The sequence below is a fragment of the Anolis sagrei genome, chromosome X (assembly GCF_037176765.1).
Source record: "Anolis sagrei isolate rAnoSag1 chromosome X, rAnoSag1.mat, whole genome shotgun sequence".
NCBI classification, from domain to species: domain Eukaryota; kingdom Metazoa; phylum Chordata; class Lepidosauria; order Squamata; family Dactyloidae; genus Anolis; species Anolis sagrei.
Window position 1 is genome coordinate 61,967,411 of NC_090034.1, and position 19,802 is coordinate 61,987,212.

The following is a 19,802-nucleotide window of genomic DNA, read 5'->3' on the forward strand; positions in this document are numbered from 1 at the left end:
TTGAAAGTGAACCAGTACTCAATCGGAAGCCAGTGCAGCTGTTGTAGAATTGGGGTGATACGACACCTCACTGGCAAGCAAGTCAAAACAGTGATTAATACACAATTATTGTAAGGTACAAAGTATTGTTAAGCAGTTATCATTAGGAAATTAGGCTTACCTTCGCAGGAGACCCCCTTCATCCGGGCGAAGCCCCTGGGGCAGGCGGGGTCTGCAGGGGGCAAGAGGAGCCGAAGGCAGAGGAGTCAGGCAAATAATATTATTAATAATAATAAAATAATAATTTGCTTCTATCCCGCCCTATCTCCCCAATGGGGTCTCAGGGCAGTTCACCACATATAGCGGCAAACATTCAATGCTGTAAAACAGTGTTCCTAATGCCACGACCTCTTAATACATGTTGTGGTGACCCCCAACCATAAAATTATTTTCATTGCTACTTCACAGCTGTAATGTTGCTACTGTTATGAATCATAATGTAATTACCCCTCTATTCCGCCATGGTTAGACCACACCTGGAATATTGTGTCCAATTCTGGGCACCACAACTCAAGAGAGATATTGACAAGCTGGAATGTGTCCAGAGGAGGGCGACTAAAATGATCAAGGGTCTGGAGAACAAGCCCTATGAGGAGCGGCTTAAGGAACTGGGCATGTTTAGCCTGAAGAAGAGAAGGCTGAGAGGAGATATGATAGCCATGTATAAATATGTGAGAGGAAGCCACAGGGAGGAGGGAGCAAGCTTGTTTTCTGCTTCCTTGGAGACTAGAACGCGGAACAATGGCTTCAAACTACAAGAGAGGAGATTCCATCTGAACATTAGGAAGAACTTCCTGACTGTGAGAGCCGTTCAGCAGTGGAACTCTCTGCCCCGGAGTGTGGTGGAGGCTCCTTCTTTGGAAGCTTTTAAACAGAGGCTGGATGGCCATCTGTCAGGGGTGATTTGAATGCAATATTCCTGCTTCTTGGCAGGGGGTTGGACTGGATGGCCCATGAGGTCTCTTCCAACTCTTTGATTCTATGATTCTATGAAATATCTGATATGCAGGATGTGTTTTCATTCACTGGACTTAATTTGGCACAAATACTCGATGCATCCAAATTTGAATACTGGTGAGCTTGGGGAGGACTGATTTTGTCATTTGGAAGTTGTAGTTGCTGTATAATCAAACCCCACCAACAATAGAACTGGGCCAAACATTCCACACAGAATCTCCCTGCCTTGAAGGGACTTGCTGACGTGAGCCTCCCCCCAGCCTCGCACTCTCCCTCGCCCGCACATGAACACCACATGGCCAGCATGCCTGCTTTCCCCTCCTGGGAACTGGGAAGCCCTGGCCCTTGACCGCTCCAGCTGGAGGTCAACTGTGACCAGCAGTGCTGCAGAATTCAAGGAGGCATGAGTGGAGGGTTGAAGAGAGAAACGTGCCAGGAGGAAGGTGCGTCAAGCGAACCCCGACCGGGACCGCCTTCCACCTGGAAACCAATGCCTTCACTGTGGGAGAAGATGCGGGTCAAGAATAGGGCTCTACAAACCCACAAAAATAGTCATCAAGGAAGACCATCTTACTCGTCCAACGAGGGATCGCCTAAGTAAGTAAGTAAGTGTCCCCTCCCCACTTGGAGTCTCAAAAACAGCCTTCCAGTTGGATGAGGGGCTGGCCAATCACAGTGGAGGAGGCCCTTTGGTGGGAGGATTTGTCATTTGTTTCCAAAAAGGAAGAGATCTTCAGCCTTCTCTGCCAAAGGGGTTCCTAAGACCATCATAAATATATGTTTTCTGATGGTCTTTTGTGACCCCTCTGAAACCCCCTGGCAACCTCCCAGGGGTCCGAACCCCCAGGTTGAGAAACACTGCCATAAAATGTAAACAACAAAAAGATAAGACAACCAAGCTTTTGCATGCAAGCTGAATAATCTCTCTCTCTATATATATAAACTAGCGGTCCCCTGCAACGCGTTGCTGTGGCCCAGTCTGGTGATTTGGAAAATAAAGTAATTAGAAAGTGCTGGTTTCTAATATATGTAATTTCTTTATGCTTGTGGGTAAACAGTATTTCTTGATGTTTCTTTGACAGTGTTGATGTAGAGATTGTCTGGTTTGCCTACTCTGGAACATGCAACATGTAATTGTCCATCTTTAGGAGTCCCTTTCAAATCTATAATACTTTATCTGTGTGTGTGTGAATCATATATATCTATCTATATCTATGCCTTGATGGCTCTCTGTCAGGAGGGCTTTGATTACGTTTTCTTGCCCTGGTGAAGGGAGTTGGACTGGATGGACTTAAGTATTTTCTGTTGGTTATGGGGGTTCTGTGTGGGAAGTTTGCCCCGATTCTGTCATTGGTGGGGTTCAGAATGCTCTTTGGTTGTAGGTGAACTATAAACCCCAGTAAGTTCAACTCCCAAATGTCAAGGTCTATTTCCATTAAACTCCATCTGTGTTCATATTTGGGCATATGGAATATTTGTGCCAAGTTTGGTCCAGATCCATCATTGTTTGAGTCCACAGTGGTCTCTGGATGTAGGTGAACTACAACTCCCAAACTCAAGGTCAATGCCCACGAAACACTGCTAATATTTTCTGTTGGTCATGGGAATCCTGTGTGCCAAGTTTGGTTCAATTCCATCGTTGGTGGAGTTCAGAATGTTCTTTGATTACAGGTGAACTATAAATCCCAGCAACTACAACTCCCAAATGACAAAATCATAATTTTTTGAGTGATGGTCACTCCTTATGTAGTGAGATGTTTTGTTGTCAAATTTGGTGTGATTCCGTTCATTGGTTCTTTTGTTTTTAAGGAACTAATTATGCACAAAGCATTTCACACCAAATATGGTGAAAAAACATCTCACAACACAAGGGGTGACCATCACTAAAAAAATTATGATTTTGTCATTTGGGAGTTGTAGTTGCTGGGATTTATAGTTCACCTACAATCAAAGAGCATTCTGAACTCCATCAATGATGGAATTGAACAAAACTTGGCACACAGAACTCCCATGACCAACAGAAAACACTAGAAGGGTTTGGTGGGCATTGACCTTGAGTTTGGGAGTTGTAGTTCACCTACATCCAGAGAGCACTGTGGACTCAAACAATGATGGATCTGGAACAAACTTGGCACAAGCACTCAATATGCCGAAATATGAACACAGATGGAGTTTGGGGAAAATAGACCTTGAAATTTGGGAGTTGTAGTCACTGGGATTCACAGTTTACCTACAATCAAAAGCATTCTGAACCCCACGAACGCCAGAATCGGGGCGAACTTCCCACACAGAACCCCCATGACCAACAGAAAATCCTTAAGGCCATCCAATCCACCTCCCTTCACCAGGGCAAGAAAACATAATCAAAGTCCTCCTGACAAAGAGCCATCCAGCCATAGAGATAGATAGATAGATAGATAGATAGATAGATAGATAGATAGATAGATAGATAGATAGATATGATTCACACACAGATATAGTATCAGATATAGTATTAGGAGATTAGAACTGCTCCCTCCCTCCTGACGTTCAGGAAGCTAACAAAGACTTAGCTATGGAATGCGGCCTTTGACAACTGAGTCAACTTTGGTCCACATGGAAGGAGAATGAATAACTGTGAATAATGACCAGGAATGCTTTGACGACGTGGCTATTGTGATGATGACGATGGTGTAATGTAATATGTTTTTAATTGTGTAATGATGATGCATTGTGTGGTTTGTATTTTTGTATATGAACACATGTTGTGAACCGGATCTGAGTCCCTCTTGTAGGTGAGAAGATCGGTATAGAAAAATTTTAAATAAATAAATAAATAAATAAATAAATATCATAGATTTGAAAGGGACCCTCAAAGAAGGTCAATGATATCTTGCACTCTCCACATCAACACTGACAAAGAAACAGCAAGAAATACCATTTACCCACAAGCATAAAGAAACTACATATAATAGAAACCAACACTTTCTCATTACTTTATTTTCCAGATCACCAGGCTGGGCCACAGCAACGTGTGGCAGGGGACACCTAGTAGATTATAATACTGAAGAGTAGACCTTATGTGTACCATTACAGCTGTGAGAATGATAAGGAATACAGAAAACTACAATTGTATTATCAATACAGGCCGATCTCTGAATTAGTACTTGGCATATTTGCTAGGAGTGACAAAACACAACCGAAGTAGTTGGGGAGGTATCAGGTAGTGTCTTTCCACCAGATTGAGTGGCCCTCAGGGTCCCTTCCAACCCTAGTGTGAGGATGGTTGTGCTTTGTAGGAAAATGTTTGACCCAGAATTTTTCCCATGAAATTATTGACAGAGCATTTTGTTTGACATTTGGTCAACATGAGTTGACTAGGACAAAACCACAAGGCTAGGTTGCACAAATAACCATGTACCCATTGAGACAGATTATGTAAACAGCTATGACATTTGGCTTACTGGATAGTTACATACACAATGTGAATTATGGATGTTTCACCTGATTTCATTACTAATATAAGTTGGAGGTCACTGCACATGTCTAAAGATTGGATTAATTAGTAAAATTCAATTCAGTTCTTGTGGGTTTTTTTGGGCTATATGGCCATGTTCTAGAGGCATTTCTCCTGACGTTTCGCCTGCATCTATGGCAAGCATCCTCAGAGGTGAGGTCAGACCTCACCTGAGGATGCTTGCCATAGATTCAGGCGAAACGTCAGGAGAAATGCCTCTAGAACATGGCCATATAGCCCGAAAAAACCCACAAGAACTGAGTGATTCCAGCCATGAAAGCCTTCGACAATACAAAATTCAATTGTTAATTTGCCTTCTGCGCATGCTTGTAAAATACTATAATTGGAAGTCCACCCCAACAGGGGATGTGGCAGTTCCTCACTCAGCATGGGCTGACACTGCCACCACTATTTTGCAAATAGTAAAGTGCTGAAATCCAAATCTGCTGTCCATCTCTTCCTTCGGCTGCGCCCACACAAACTTGGCAGGAATATTTTCCCAACACTAGGACCCTATGCTTTACTGCTCACCAGCCTCGCAGCGTTCGCAGGGGCTCCCCCAGGCGGCCCCCAGTGAGGCACAGCACTCGGACTTGAGGGTAGCCCCATTGATGTTCACCTCGCAGCGGCCCTCTTGGATGTGCAGCCAGCACGTGCCCTTCATGCTGTCTAAGGGGGAAACAAAGGGGGAAACAAGGAGGGGTCAGAAGGTACCCAGGAGTCTCCCGCCCCCTTCCCTTCCATTGGGAACGGTGTCCAAAGCATCTCCCAATGCGTTGAGGTCCAAAGGCGAGGTCCGAGGTCCTTGTGAGACACACACATACATACACAAAAGCACAATAGACCAATGCTTTGTGCTTACACACTATTATTATTATTATTATTATTATTATTATTATTATCTTTATTTATACCCCGCTAACATCTCGCGAAGGACTCGGTGCGGCTTACGAAAGGCCAAGGCCCTCAATAAAACAACAGCATAACAAATACGATAAAACTCATAAAGCAAAACAATAAACATTAAAGCAATAACAATAAACATTAGAACAATAACACCACGAGGCATTTAAAACTAAGGCCGGGCCAAATGTAATGAATAAAATTTAAAAAGTGCTGGACATGACAGGTGAAATGTATAGGTTTTTAGAGGTAGGGTCCAAAACAGTCTGAAGAAACTGAAGAGATGCCTATATGCTGCATTTGTGGATTTCACCTTCGCTTTTGACACAATTGACAGACAGCGTTTGTGGGCAAAGTTGGCAAAGACCAATGTGGATGGACGACTGTTGTCACTATTACACCAGCTATATTCGGGGACAGATTTAAGAGTGTGGTTAGGTCTGTCAGGTAAACTCTTGGTCAAATTTTATTTAATACTCTCCCTATCAAATTTGACATTTGTCTACCTTTTACAAACCCACACTGATCTTTTTTTATATACTTATACATGCATTTACTCATTCTATTGGCTATTATAGCAGATAAAATCTTTGCATCCTGATTAACTAACGATATGGGCCTATATGACCCCGGGTCTGTTAAGTCTTTATCAGATTTTGGTATTAATATTATTAGTGACCTCCTCCATGATTCTGGCATTTTATCTCCCTTCATTATTCCGATATACAATTCTAATAATTTTGGGGTCAAAACTTCTCTAAAGCTTTTATAATATTCTGTCCCTACGTCGTCCAAACCTGGAGCTTTCCCAACTTTTAAATTCTTCATAACTTCCTCTATTTCTGTCTTCTTAATGGGTTGTTCCAGTAGCTCTTTATCTTTCTCCTCCAACTTACTCTCCCAATTTTCCTCCACATATTTCCTGATTGCTTCTATGGAACTAGCTTTTAGTATTGTCAAAGGCTTTCATGGCTGGAATCACTAGGTTCTTGTGGGTTTTTTCGGGCTATAGGGCCATGTTCTAGAGGCATTTTTTCCTGACGTTTCGCCTGCATCTATGGCAAGCATCCTCAGAGGTAGTGAGGATGCCTTTGAGGATGCTTGCCATAGATGCAGGCGAAACGTCAGGAAAAAATGCCTCTAGAACATGGCCCTATAGCCCGAAAAAACCCACAAGAACCTAGAACTAGCTTTTGTTTGGTATAATTCATTATAAAATTCTTCAAATACCTTCAATTTTTCTTTCATAGTTCTACATAATTTACCTGTTTTATCTTTTATCATATTTATCATGCCTTCCATTTTCTTTTTTTGTGTGGATTTGGCTAACATCTTTGAATTCCTATCACTACATTCAAAATATTCCCTCCTTAAATATATTAGATTTTCTTGTACTGCGTCTATTTCCATTAATAGGAGAATTCAAATCTTATTATATGCTGATGATATAGTCCTCTTGTCAACTACACAAATAGGACTCAGGAGACTCTTGAGGACACTAAGTAGAATCTGTGATCAAGAGCATTAACTATTCGAAAACCAAAGTGATGGTATTCTCCAAGAGGAAGCAGATTACATAAATGGCAACTGGATGGCTACTCAATAGAACAGTGTCACAGCTATAAATATCTGGGCATCCACTTCTCATACAATGGTAACTGGAAAGTCATATAGAGGCCGCCAAACTATCAAACTTTCAACATCTTCACAAATGACCAGCCACTGCCAGAAGGGACAGACAGTTTCATCTATGCTGATGATCGTGTTGCTGCAAGAAGGTCCTCCATTGTGCATGTGGCAGGGCTCAGGTTGCATTGCAGCAGGTGGTCAGTGGTTTGCTCTTCTCCGCACTCGCATGCCGTGGATTCCACCCTGTAGCCCAATTTCTTAAGATTGGCTCTGCATCTCGTGGTGCCAGAGCGCAGTCTGTTCAGTGCCTTCCAAGTCGCCCAGTCTTCTGTGTGCCCAGGGGGGAGTCTCTCATCTGGTATCACCCATGGATTGAGGTGCTGGGTTTGGGCCTGCCACTTTTGGACTCTCGCTTGCTGAGGTGTTCCAGAAAGTGTCTCTGTAGATCTAAGAAAACTATGTATTGATTTAAGTCGTTGACGTGCTGGCTGATACCCAAACAGGGGATGAGCTGGAGATGTCTCTGCCTTGGTCCTTTCACTATTGGCTGCCACTTCCCGGCGGATATCAGGTGGTGCAATACCGGCTAAGCAGTGTAATTTCTCCAGTGGTGTAGGGCGCAGACACCCTGTGATAATGCGGCATGTCTCATTAAGAGCCACCTCCACTGTTTTAGTGTGGTGAGATGTGTTCCACACTGGGCATGCGTACTCAGCAGCAGAGTAGCATAGCGCAAGGGCAGATGTCTTCACTGTGTCTGGTTGTGATCCCCAGGTTGTGCCAGTCAGCTTTCGTATGATGTTGTTTTTAGCACCCACTTTTTGCTTGATGTTCAGGCAGTGCTTCTTGTAGGTCAGAGCACGGTCCAGAGTGACTCCCAGGTATTTGGGTGTGCTGCAATGCTCCAGTGGGATTCCTTCCCAGGTAATCCTCAGAGCTCGGGATGCTTCTCTGTTCTTAAGGTGAAAGGCGCATGTCTGTGTTTTAGATGGATTAGGGATCAGTTGGTTTTCCCTGTAATAGGCAATAAGAGCACCTAGAGCTTCAGAGAGCTTCTTTTCAACCATATCAAAGCTCCCTGCTTGAGCAGTAATGGCACGATCATCAGCATAGATGAAACTGTCCCTTCTGGCAGTGGCTGGTCATTTGTGTAGATGTTGAACATGGATGGAGCAAGCACGCTCCCCTGAGGCAGGCCGTTCTTCTGTTTCCGCCATCTGCTTCTCTGGCCCTGGAACTCAACAAAAAAGCTCCTGTTTTGTAGCAGGTTTCCTATGAGGTGGGTGAGGTGGTAGTCCTTTGTGATATTATACATTTTTCTCAGGAGGAGGCGGTGGTTCACAGTATCATAGGCTACTGACAAGTCTATGAAGACAGCTCCTGTGATCTGCTGCCTTTCAAAGCCATCTTTGAAAGGCAGCAGATCTGTGACTTGTTGGCAGATTATTCCAAAGATATAACACTGAAGGTTGCCACATTTGGAGTCGCAGCCCAAAAAATCCGAGCCAAACTAGTAAAGTCCACAGCAGAAGCTAGAAATGGAAATTAATATATTTTGGGGATGATACAAACCAGACATTTGTAATTGTTATTATGTCACTACTATAATTTTAAAGAGCTAGTATACGGAACTTGTTTTAATACCTGTATTGGAAAGTGTTTATTGTACTTTTAAAGGTTGTATATTTTATGTTATGGCCTATGGCTAGTACAATAAACAATTCATTCATTCACACATACATACAAGCACATGCTTACCGACGCAGAGGGTGCCACCGAGGTCCAGCTTGCTTCCCGGGGAGCATTCGCAGGCAAAGGACCCAGCGTTGTTTCGGCACACGCCGTTAACACACGGGTTGGAGCTGCACTCATTGATGTCTGCAAAAGCAAACAGAGCACAGGAAACAAGGGCGGGAGACAGGCAGTGGGATGTCACCTCTCTGGTTCCATAATACCAGTCATAACAATAAGATATTTTATGTCTTACTCCAACCCTCCTACTGGCTTGGTCCAAAACATACTAACATAAAATGTGTACCATAAAACACATAGATTGAAACACACAATGATAATAAAATAAAATAATAAAAAAATAAATAGATAATAAATATTAATAATAAATAAAATCAACTATAAATAAAGAAAACACAGCATTGTAATAAAAGAAGTCGTAATAATAAAATATAATACATTTATTATAATAAATATAATAAATAAATAAATATAATAATAAGTAAAATGCAACATGATCATGAAATAAATAGAAATAAGAAATAAGTGTATTATAATGAATAAATAATATAATAAATATTGGGTTGTAGGTTTTTTCAGGCTATATGGCCATGTTCTAGAGCAGTGGTTCTCAACCTGGGGGTAGGGACCCCGAGGGGGGTCATGAGGGTGTGTCAGAGGGGTCACCAAAGACCATCAGAAAACACAGTATTTTCTGTTGGTCATGGGGGTTCTGTGTGGGAAGTCTGGCCCAATTCTATCGTTGGTGAGGTTCAGAATATTCTTTGATTGTAGGTGAACTATACATCCCAGCAGATGCAACTCCCAAATGTCAAGGTCTATTTCCCCCAAAATCTACTAGCGTTCACATTTGGGCATATTGAGTATTTGTTCCAAGTTTGGTCCAGATACATCATTGTTTGAATCCACAGTGCTCTCCGGATGTAGGTGAACTACAACTCCAAAACTCAAGGTCAGTGCCCACCAAACCCTTCCAGTATTTTCTCTTGGTCATGGGAGGCCAAGTTTCATTCAGTTCCATTATTGGTGGAGCCCAGAATGCTCTCTGATTGTAAGTGAACTATAAATCCCAGCAACTACAACTCCCAAATGACAAAATCAACCCCCCTAACCCCACCAGTATTCAAGTTTGGGCATGTTGGGTATGTGAGCCAAATTTGGTCCAGTGAATGAAAATACATATGAGATATTCATATGACGATACATAACAGTTGCAAAATTACAGTTATGAAGTAGTAATGGAAATAATTTTATGGTTGGGGGTCAACACAACATGAGGAACTTTTTTTTAATTAAAAAAATTTATTTAATAAAAAAAACACAACATGAGGAACTGTATTAAGGGGTCGCAACATTAAGAAGGCTGAGAACCACTGTTCTAGAGGCATTCTCTCCTGATGTTTCACCTGAGGATGCTTGCCATAGATGCAGGCGAAACGTCAGGTGAGAATGCCTCTAGAACATGGCCATATAGCCCAAAAAAACCTACAACAACCCAGTGATTCTGGCCATGAAAGCCTTCGACAATATAATAAATATTATAATAAATAAATATTATAATATTACAGTAAAATTAATAAACAAAAACGCAGCATGATAACAAAATAAATAAAAAATAATAAATAGGTAATACATTTAATATAAAGTTAAATATAGTAATACATAATTATAATAGCAAAACTAAAATAACAAACAGATAAAAACGCAGCGTTGCAATAAAATCAATAAAAATAACAATAAATTTATAATAAATAAATAAATAATGAAATACAAAACAAAAAAATAATAAATTTATTATTAAAAAATCAATAAAAAACAAACATAAATCAAACGCAGGGTTACAACAATCAGCCTATAGCGACAATAGGATGCAAATGCATGATGTGAAGTTGGAGGGGTAGGAAAACCATTTTAACCCAAGGAGAGGTGGGTCATGCATTTATGTCAGGCATGGGCAAACTTTGGCCCTCCAAGTGTTTTGGACTTCAACTCCCACAAGCTGGTAGGCTGTTAGGAATTGTGGAAGTTGAAGTCCAAAACACCTGAAGGGCCGAAGTTTGCCCATGCCTGATTTATATTATGATTATGAATATAATATTCTCAATTGCCTTCGCAGGTGTCAGTCTCTGTCCGAAAGATGAAGCCCTTGGGGCAACTGCAGCTGTAACTTCCAGGTGTGTTGCGGCACAAGCCGTTGTCACATAGCAGCCGGTTGACAGCGCATTCATCCACATCTGCAGGAGGGAGAGGCAGGCAGGGCATTGGGAAAGGCCTTGAGGAACATTTGGAAGCCCTCTGGGGTCCCCCTCACCCCTCCCTCCCTCACTCACCCACACAGTCCTTCCCGGAGGGGTCTGACTCGTATCCCAGGTTGCAGATGCAGCGGTAGCTGCCCCTCAGGTTCTCACAGACCCCGTTGAGGCAGATGTCGGGGTTCAAGGCGCACTCGTTGATATCTGCAATGTGAGGGAGGACAGGGAAACCCAGGTAGAGGAAGGAAGGAAGGAAGGAAGGAAGGAAGGAAGGAAGGAAGGAAGGAAGAAGGGAAGGGTGGGAGGACAGAACAGGGAAAGGGAGGGAAGGGAGGAAGAGAAGAAAGGAAGAAAAAAGGAAGGGAGGGAAGGAAGGTAGGGAGGAAGGACAGGGAAACACAGGGGGAGGGTGGAAGGAAGGAAGGAAGGAAGGGGAAAGAAAGAGGAAGAAGGAAGGGAAGGATAGGGAAACACAGGGAGAGGGAGGAAGGAAAAAGAAGGGAGAAGGATATGGAGAAGGAAAGGAAAGAAAGGAAAAAGGAGAGGAAAGAAGGAAGGAGGGAGGGAAAAAGAGAAAATGAAGGGACAGAGGAAAATATGTAAATAGGAGAAGGAAGCGAAGGAGGGAGGGAGAAAGGAGGGAAGGGAGGATGGAAGGGAGGGAGGAAGGACAGGGAAACACGGGAGAGGAAGAAAGGGAGGAAGGAAAGAAGGCAGGGGGAAGCAAGGGAAAGGAAGGAAAGAAAGAAAAGAGAGGGGAAAGGAGGGAAGGCGAAGGAAGGAAGGGAAAAAAGGGAAGGAACAAAGGGAGGAAAAGAGAAGGAAAGGATGGAGGAAAATATGTAAATAGGGGAAGGAAGAAAAGGAGGGAGGGAGAGAGGGAGTGGGGGAGGAAGGACAGACAGACAGGGAAACAGAGAAAGGAAGGGAAGAAGGAAAGGAAGGGAAGGAAAATGAAGAAAAGGAAAACCTGTGTTTTCTGCTTCTTACACCTGGCAACCAATGGCACCAATTGACCAGTTGAAAACTATTTGCAAAAGGGTGCCTGGATGCAAATTCGGACCATTTCTTGCGGACGTACCTCTCCCGTCTGCAGTGATGCCGATCCCACTGCTGCACAAGGCCTGGAACTCGGCTGCAGGGAAGCAGAGCAGAGGAAAGGCAGGGTTTCCGCACCAAGTGTGCCAACTGGGAAACAGGGATGGGGCCTCTGAGCATGTGCAGAAGCCCCCCCCCCCCAAATACCTATTATATCCATCTCAAGCATATGCATCTACCTACTTACCTACCCACCTACCTATCTAGCTCAATTATAACTTTCCTGTCTATGGATGGATGGCCATCAGTTGGGAGGGCTTTGATGGTGTCCTTCCTGGCAGAAAGGGGCTGGACTGGGCTTCCCTTCCAAACCCTATGAGATATATACAGTGTTTCCTCGCTACTTTGTTGCTGACTTATTGCGGACTCGCTGTTTCGCGGGTAGCAAGGAAACATTGTATAGAGGGAACACTATACTGCTCACCTCTCCTTCTCGCCGCCTCTGCTGCTCCCCACTCCTTGCTCGCCAGGCTGGGTGCCAGGCAGGGCGCTCTTCGGAGGCAGCCTCCTCACTGCCTCTGCTGCTCTCCGCCTTGGAGGCCCCTTAGGCGCCCAGCCTGGCGAGGAAGGGGCCTCCGAGATGGGGGGCAGCGGAGGCAGCGAGGAGGAAGCTGCCTCCATCTCAGCAGCGGTTTTCACTGCTGGATGCCAGGCTGGATGCCCAAGGGGCCTCCGAGGCGGGGAGCAGCGGAGGTGGCAAGGAGGTGGAGGCTGCCGGGAAGTAGAGACACTCCGCCCATTTGAGTGGGTGGAGCATCCCTACTTTGTGGATTTTCACTTATCGTGGGTGATCCTGTAACAGAACACCCTCGGTAAGTGAGGGAACACTGAATATCAATCCTATCTATATATGGCTGGGTGGCCATCTGTCAGGAGGGTTTTCATGATGTTCTGTCCTAGATGGTCCTCTTTGGGGTTCCCTTCCAAACTCTACTCACCGGAATACAAAAAAAGTTTGATTATTATAATATATATACACACACACAATATATGTGTGTGTGTGCGTGTGTGTGTATAGAGCCTATAGTTGGATGGCCATCTGCCAGGAGGGCTTTGGTGGTGTCCTGACCAGGATGGCCTTCTTTGTGGTCCCCCTAGGGTTCTATGGTTCTGTAACAGGTATATATCTTCTTATTTATCTATCTATCTATCTATCTATCTATCTATCTATCTAAATCATGTCTATGGCTGGATGGCCATCTGCTGGGAGGGTTTTGGTGGTGCCCTATCCTGGACAGCCCTCCTTGGGGTCCCCTTCCAAACTTGATCATTCATATATACACACACACACACATATATATATATCTCCTAACCCATCCTATGCTATCATAATCTCAGCCTTGGTGGGCCTGCCTGGCCTGGCCTCCCCTCTCTGGGTCTCACCGGAATTCCGGGCAGGGCAGGGGTGGCAGGGCTCTCCGAAGCCGTGCTCGTGGCTGGCGCAGCAGCACTCGGACTTGGTGACGGCGCCAGGGAAGGGCCGTGCACAGGTCCCCTCCTTGAGGGCCCCGTAGCAGGTGCTGCGCACATGGGTGTCGACGCAGATGCGGCCCCCGGGCCCAATGGCCAGCCCCCCCAGGCACTCGCAGCGGAAGGAGCCCTCTGTGTTCAGGCACCAGCCGTTCATGCACATCCCAGGTGTCTCGCACTCGTCCACGTCTGCAGCACCGGGACAACAGGGCAGGAGGACATTAGCATCATCATTGCATAATCAACATTTTTAAAAATTTTGTATCGACACATTGCATAACTTTGTATAAAACTGATAAAAATAGAAAAAGCGCAGGCAGCTAAATATCTTTTAACCAAAAACGACCAACAGCAATGGCATTGTCTGTAGCCTCCAACAATTCTCCCTCTGTACATGAGGCAGGGCATAGTGGACAAGCATACAGATGCAGAGTTGTCTGTTCTGCTCCACAGTCACATAAGGTGTGGGATTCTTTTAGGTAGTGCCATTTTGCCAGGTTGTCTTTTGATCTGCTCACTCCACTTCTGAGTCTGTTCGGGCACTTCCAAGTTGCCCATTCTTGGTTTGCCCCTCAAGGAAGATCCTTGTGAGGGGGCATCCAGTTGGGATTTCCTGGTCTAGCTGCCCAGAGGGATACCCTTGCTGTTACTGGAGAGATGCTGGAGAGGAGTGGTGGTTCTCATGAAGCTTTTCCTTGATGTGAGTCTACTGGGGGGAGGCTGGTAGCCATGCAGAGGGTGGCTTTCACAGTGTTCAACCTTATTCTCTCACATTTAGCAGCAACTTCCCGTCACACAATGGGGGGGGGGGGGCAATGACAGCTAGCTTATAGAGTTTTAACAGGTGTAGGTTTAAGACACCCTGTAATTATTCTGCAGGTTTCATTTAGGAGAGTCTGGATAGTTTTTGTAAAATCATAGTCTTGGGTAATATGGTAGACTTTCTGCAGCATTTTCCTATGTTGCCTCATCATTATAATCATCATCATCATCATCATCATCATCATCATCGTATTGTCGAAGGCTTTCATGGCCGGAATCACTGGGTTGTAGGTTTTTCTGGGCTATATGGCCATGTTCTAGAGGCATTCTAATCACCTCTCAACAAAAGATTGCCCCAGGCACTGCCAGGCCATCAAATGCTAATCAAGGTGGTCCAACAGACAAGAGTTCTTTGTCGTCGTCCCCCCCTTCCCGGTCATTCCACAGATATATAAACCCTTTTTCCTAGTTCCAACAGACCTCACTACCTTTGAGGATGCTTGCCGTAGATGCAGGCGAAACGTCAGGAGAGAATGCCTCTAGAACACAGCCATATAGCCCGAAAAATCCTACAACAACCCATCATCATCACCATCGTCATTATGTTTATACTATATTATTATACATTATCATCATCATACAGGATTATCAGGCCTGTCTTGGGACTGACTCACTTCCTGTGCTGAGACCTCGTTCACTTCCTGTCCTAAGACCCAGCTCATTTCCTGACCCTGGACTCGCCTCACTTCCTGTCCCAGAACCTGCATCACTTCCTATCCTGAGCCTTGGATCACTTCCTGACCCTGGACTCACCTCACTTCCTATTCCAGGACCTGGCACACTTCCTTTTCCAGGACCCACCTCACTTTATGTTCCTAGACCAGCTAACTTCCTGTCCGAGGACTTGCATCACTTCCTGTTTGGGGCCCCACCTCACTTTCTGTTCCTGAACCATCTAACTTCCTGTTCTGGGACTTGCATCACTTCCTTTCCTGGAACCCGCATTACTTCCTGTTCCAGGACTTACATCATTTCCTGACCCAGAACCAGCTCTTTTCCTGTCCCAGAACCGGCCTCACTTCCTGTCCTAGGACTTGCATCGCTTTTTGTTGTAGAACTCGCATTCCTTCCTGTACTGTGATTGGTTCCCTTACTCTCCCAGAACCCACATCACTTCCTGTCCCAGGACTTGGCTCACTTCCTCACCCACGCAGTAGCGCCCGTTGGGGGCCAAGACGAATCCCAGCTTGCAGATGCACTTGAAGCTGCCGTCTTCATTGATGCACATCCCATTGAGGCACATGTTGGTGGTGGCACACTCATCGTGGTCTGCCAAGAGAGAAACACGCGGGGCTTGCAGGGTCACGAGATGTGACCGTGCTGCAGCCCGTGGCCCTGGCTCTCTCCGCCACCCCCCCTCCCCCCCAACTCCTCCTTACCAGCACAGTTCTTCCCGTCAGGCGTGACCTCAAAGCCAGCGTTGCAGATGCACTGGAAACTGCCGTCCGTGTTGACACAGCGCCCATTGCGACACATGACCCCGTTCATGATGCACTCGTCCATGTCTGGCCAGAAGGGAGGAAGCAAGGAAAGGGTGAAGGAAGCATGCAAGCAATGAAGGAAATAGGAAAGGAAGGGAAGGAGGACTCAAAGAAAGAAGGGAGAGGGAAAGGAGGGAGGGAGGTTTGAAGGAAGGAGGGAAGAAGGAAGCAAAGGGTTAAAGAAGGAAGGAATGAGTCAAAGAAGGAAAGGGAGAGGAAAGGAAGGAAATGGAAGGGAGGGAGGAAGCAAAGAAGGAAGGTGAGAAGGCACGGAAAGGGTAAAGGAAGGAAAGAAATAAAGGGAGCAAGGAAAGAAGGAAGAAAACTGAAGGGAGGGAGGAAGCAACAAAGGAAGGAAAGAGGGAAGGGAAGGGAAGGAGGGAAGGAAATAGCAAGCCATGCTGAGCACTGACCGATGCAGGCCTGCTTGGTGGGGGTGCTCTGGAAGCCCTCGTGGCACTTGCAGTGGTAGGAGCCTGGCGTGTTCACACAGTCGCCGTGCAGGCAGGGGCTGCTGGAGCACTCATCCATGTCTGTGAGCAATAACAATAACAACAACAATACTACAGACTGATAGAGAATAAGTCAGACTTGGCCACGGTAGTCCATGCTCTGGTTACATCCCGAATAGACTACTGCAATGCACTCTGTGGGGCTGCCTATGAAGACTGTTTGGAAGCTACAAATGATCCAACGGGTGGCAGCCACGTTGCTCACGGGAGTGGTGTAGAGGGAGCATACAACTCCTCATTACGCCAACTCCACTGGCTGCCAGTCTGCTACCGAGCATAATTCCAAGTGCTGGATTTAGCCTATACAGCTCTAAATGTTCAACACTGACAAATGCAAGATACTCCACTTTGGCAGGAAAAACGAAATGCAAAGATACAAAATGGGGGACGCCTGGCTCGAGAGAAGTACGTGTGAAAAAGATCTTGGGAGTCCTCGTGGACAACAAGCTAAACATGAGCCAACAATGTGATGTGGCGGCAAAAAAAGCCAATGGGATTTTGGCCTGCATCAATAGGAGCCTCGTGTCTAGATCTAGGGAAGTCATGCTACCCCTCTATTCTACTTTGGTTAGGCCACACCTGGAATATTGTGTCCAATTCTGGGCACCACAATTCAAGAGAGATATTGACAAGCTGGAATGTGTCCAGAGGAGGGCGATTAAAATGATCAAGGGTCTGGAGAACAAGCCCTATGAGGAGCGGCTTAAGAAGCTGGGCATGTTTAGCCTGAAGAAGAGAAGGCTGAGAGGAGATATGATAGCCATGTATAAATATGTGAGAGGAAGCCACAGGGAGGAGGGAGCAAGCTTGTTTTCTGCTTCCTTGGAGACTAGGACGCGGAACAATGGCTTCAAACTACAAGAGAGGAGATTCCATCTGAACACGAGGAAGAACTTCCTGACTGTGAGAGCCGTTCAGCAGTGGAACTCTCTGCCCCGGAGTGTGGTGGAGGCTCCTTCTTTGGAAGCTTTTAAACAGAGGCTGGATGGCCATCTGTCAGGGGTGATTTGAATGCAATATTCCTGCTTCTTGGCAGGGGGTTGGACTGGATGGCCCATGAGGTCTCTTCCAACTCTTTGATTCTATGATTCTATGATTCTATGAAATGGTTCTGGCCCAGCTTATCCATCTGAATGCATCTCCCTCTATGAAGGCCTGGTTGGTGGAGACGAGAGACAGGGCCTTCCTCCTCAGTGGTGGCCCCTCGGCTGTGCAACTCCCTACCCCCAGCGATGTTAGATCAGTCCCCTCTCTCCTAACCTTCCGAAAGAAAATGTTGTGACCAAACCTTTAGAGAACTTGTGCAATAGAGAGACTTGGAACCATGTGCAATGACCATTGGAACGGCCTGGATTACACTCGTGGATTTCATGTTTAACTCTGAATGTATTGGTTTTAAATGTTTTAATTGTTTTAATGTACTTTTTAATTCTATTTCAATATTTATTTAAGTGTACATTGTGTTTTAGGGCATCAAATTGTTGCCCGTATGTAAAGCCGCCTTGATCCCCTCCAGGATGAGAGAGAATGGTGGAGGAGAAATGATAACACTGACAGTATAATAATGATAATAAATTATAATACTACTACTACTAATGTTTGATAATAATTATAATAATAAATTATAGTAATGTTACTGATATATGATAATGATAATAATGCGGGGAACACAGCAACCTCCTTTGTGGCAGCCCCCTCCCCCCAGGGCCTCTTCTTTCCCATGCTCACCAATGCACTCGCCGCGCACGTCCTGCTTGTAGCCCATGTTGCACTCGCAGCGGTAACTGGATGGGGTGGGGATGCAGCGCCCGTTGAGGCAGAGGTTGGTGAAGTGCTTGCAGATGTCGATGGTCTGGTTCAAGGTGGCCGTGCCTGCAACCAGGGGGGTGGTAAGGGGAGAAGAACCCAGAAAGGCCAGACCCAAAACATCAACATCATAAATGTGAGCCCCAAAAGGAGAGACCCACCCAAAGGAAAGAACCTAACATGAGACATGAGAGGTGAGGCATGAAAGGCGAGACCCTTTGCTCACCGATGCTGGAGCTTCCAGGCCCAAGCCCGGGCAGCCCAGGAAGGCCACCTTGCCCATTGGCGCCATTGGGTCCAAATCCCGCCGGGAAGGCGCTGGACACTCCGGGCCCTGCTCCGTTGGGCCCAAAGCCAGGAAGGAGACCCGGGAAAGAGGAGATGGGGAAGCCGGGGGCCGCGGGGAGAACCTCCACACACAGCCGGCGGAACTCATCTAAGCGAGGGAAGGACAGAGAGAGACACACATAATAATATACAATGTAATAATAATAATAATAATAATAATAATAATAAGCCTTAATTTGGACAGAACATCACTCCACATGCTGCAGAAAGCAACACCTCTCAAAAATACCTTGGGAAGAACCCGATATTGAGAAGGAAGGAAAGAAAGGAAGTAAAAAAGGAACCCCAGACCTAATGTGCATGTATGCTTTGATGTTATGTACAGTACATGTACATATAGTAATAATAATATATAATGTAATCCCAATATATAATACTAAAATATAATAATTATACTAATAATAAATATAAGAAAAATAATATGTGATCTAATAATGTAATACATAAGAATATGTAATATATAATTATAATATATGCTACATATATATACATATATATATATATATATATATATATATATATATATATATTTGACTTGTATACCGCCACTCCCAATTTGGCTCAGAGCGCTTTACAGCAGTAGATTAAAACAATACAACCAACTTTAAAATACTATAAAAACGTGAAACAGACATAGTCCCAAGTTATTCACCCATCGAAAGCTTGTCGGAAAAGAAAGGTCTTACACGCTTTCCGAAAAGCAAGTAGCTCTCGGATGGTTCGGGTTTCAACTGGCAAGGCATTCCATAAATAAGGGGCCACAATCGAGAAGGCTCTCTGCCTAGTAGAGGACAGATGATAGGTCTGGATGTTGGGGACTTCAAGCAAATTTTGGTCTTCGGACCGAAGTAATCTCTGGGGTTGGTAGGGGGATAAGCGGGCCCTCAGGTACGCCGGCCCCAGACCATATAAGGCCTTAAAGGTTAGTACCAGCACCTTGAAAGTGATCCGATACTCAATCGGAAGCCAGTGAAGCTGTTATAGACTTGGGGTGATATGACACCTCACTGGCACCCCGGCGAGAAGACGAGCCGCCGCATTTTGCACCAGCTTCAGTTTCCGGATCACTGACAAAGGAAGGCCAATGTAGAGGGCATTACAGTAGTCAAGCCTCAAGATGACAGTCGCCTGGATCACCGTATCCAGGTCGTTCCTAGATAGGAAGGGAGCCTGACGTAGGTGGAAAAACGCAGATCTGCTCACAGCAGAGACCTGGGCCTCCATTGTGAGCAGGGGG

General features: G+C 45.2%; 1 protein-coding gene across 2 annotated transcripts in view; it reads right to left on the bottom strand.

Annotated features, from left to right (window-relative positions):
• Positions 1-19,802, bottom strand: part of LOC132780882 (fibrillin-2) — a 150,186-nt gene that overhangs the window by 83,249 nt on the left and 47,135 nt on the right. Inside the window, exons 11-22 of one of the 2 annotated variants that reach the window (XM_067473612.1) lie at positions 18,444-18,653; positions 18,140-18,283; positions 16,313-16,432; positions 15,798-15,923; positions 15,565-15,687; positions 13,510-13,785; positions 12,110-12,163; positions 11,107-11,232; positions 10,885-11,010; positions 8,783-8,902; positions 5,024-5,161; positions 161-211 (exon numbers count right to left, since the gene is read on the bottom strand). In XM_067473612.1, the coding sequence (XP_067329713.1) occupies positions 161-211; positions 5,024-5,161; positions 8,783-8,902; positions 10,885-11,010; positions 11,107-11,232; positions 12,110-12,163; positions 13,510-13,785; positions 15,565-15,687; positions 15,798-15,923; positions 16,313-16,432; positions 18,140-18,283; positions 18,444-18,653 (1,614 nt within the window). The remainder of the gene's footprint in view (positions 1-160; positions 212-5,023; positions 5,162-8,782; positions 8,903-10,884; positions 11,011-11,106; positions 11,233-12,109; positions 12,164-13,509; positions 13,786-15,564; positions 15,688-15,797; positions 15,924-16,312; positions 16,433-18,139; positions 18,284-18,443; positions 18,654-19,802) is intronic. The other variant, XM_067473613.1, reaches the window with a different exon arrangement.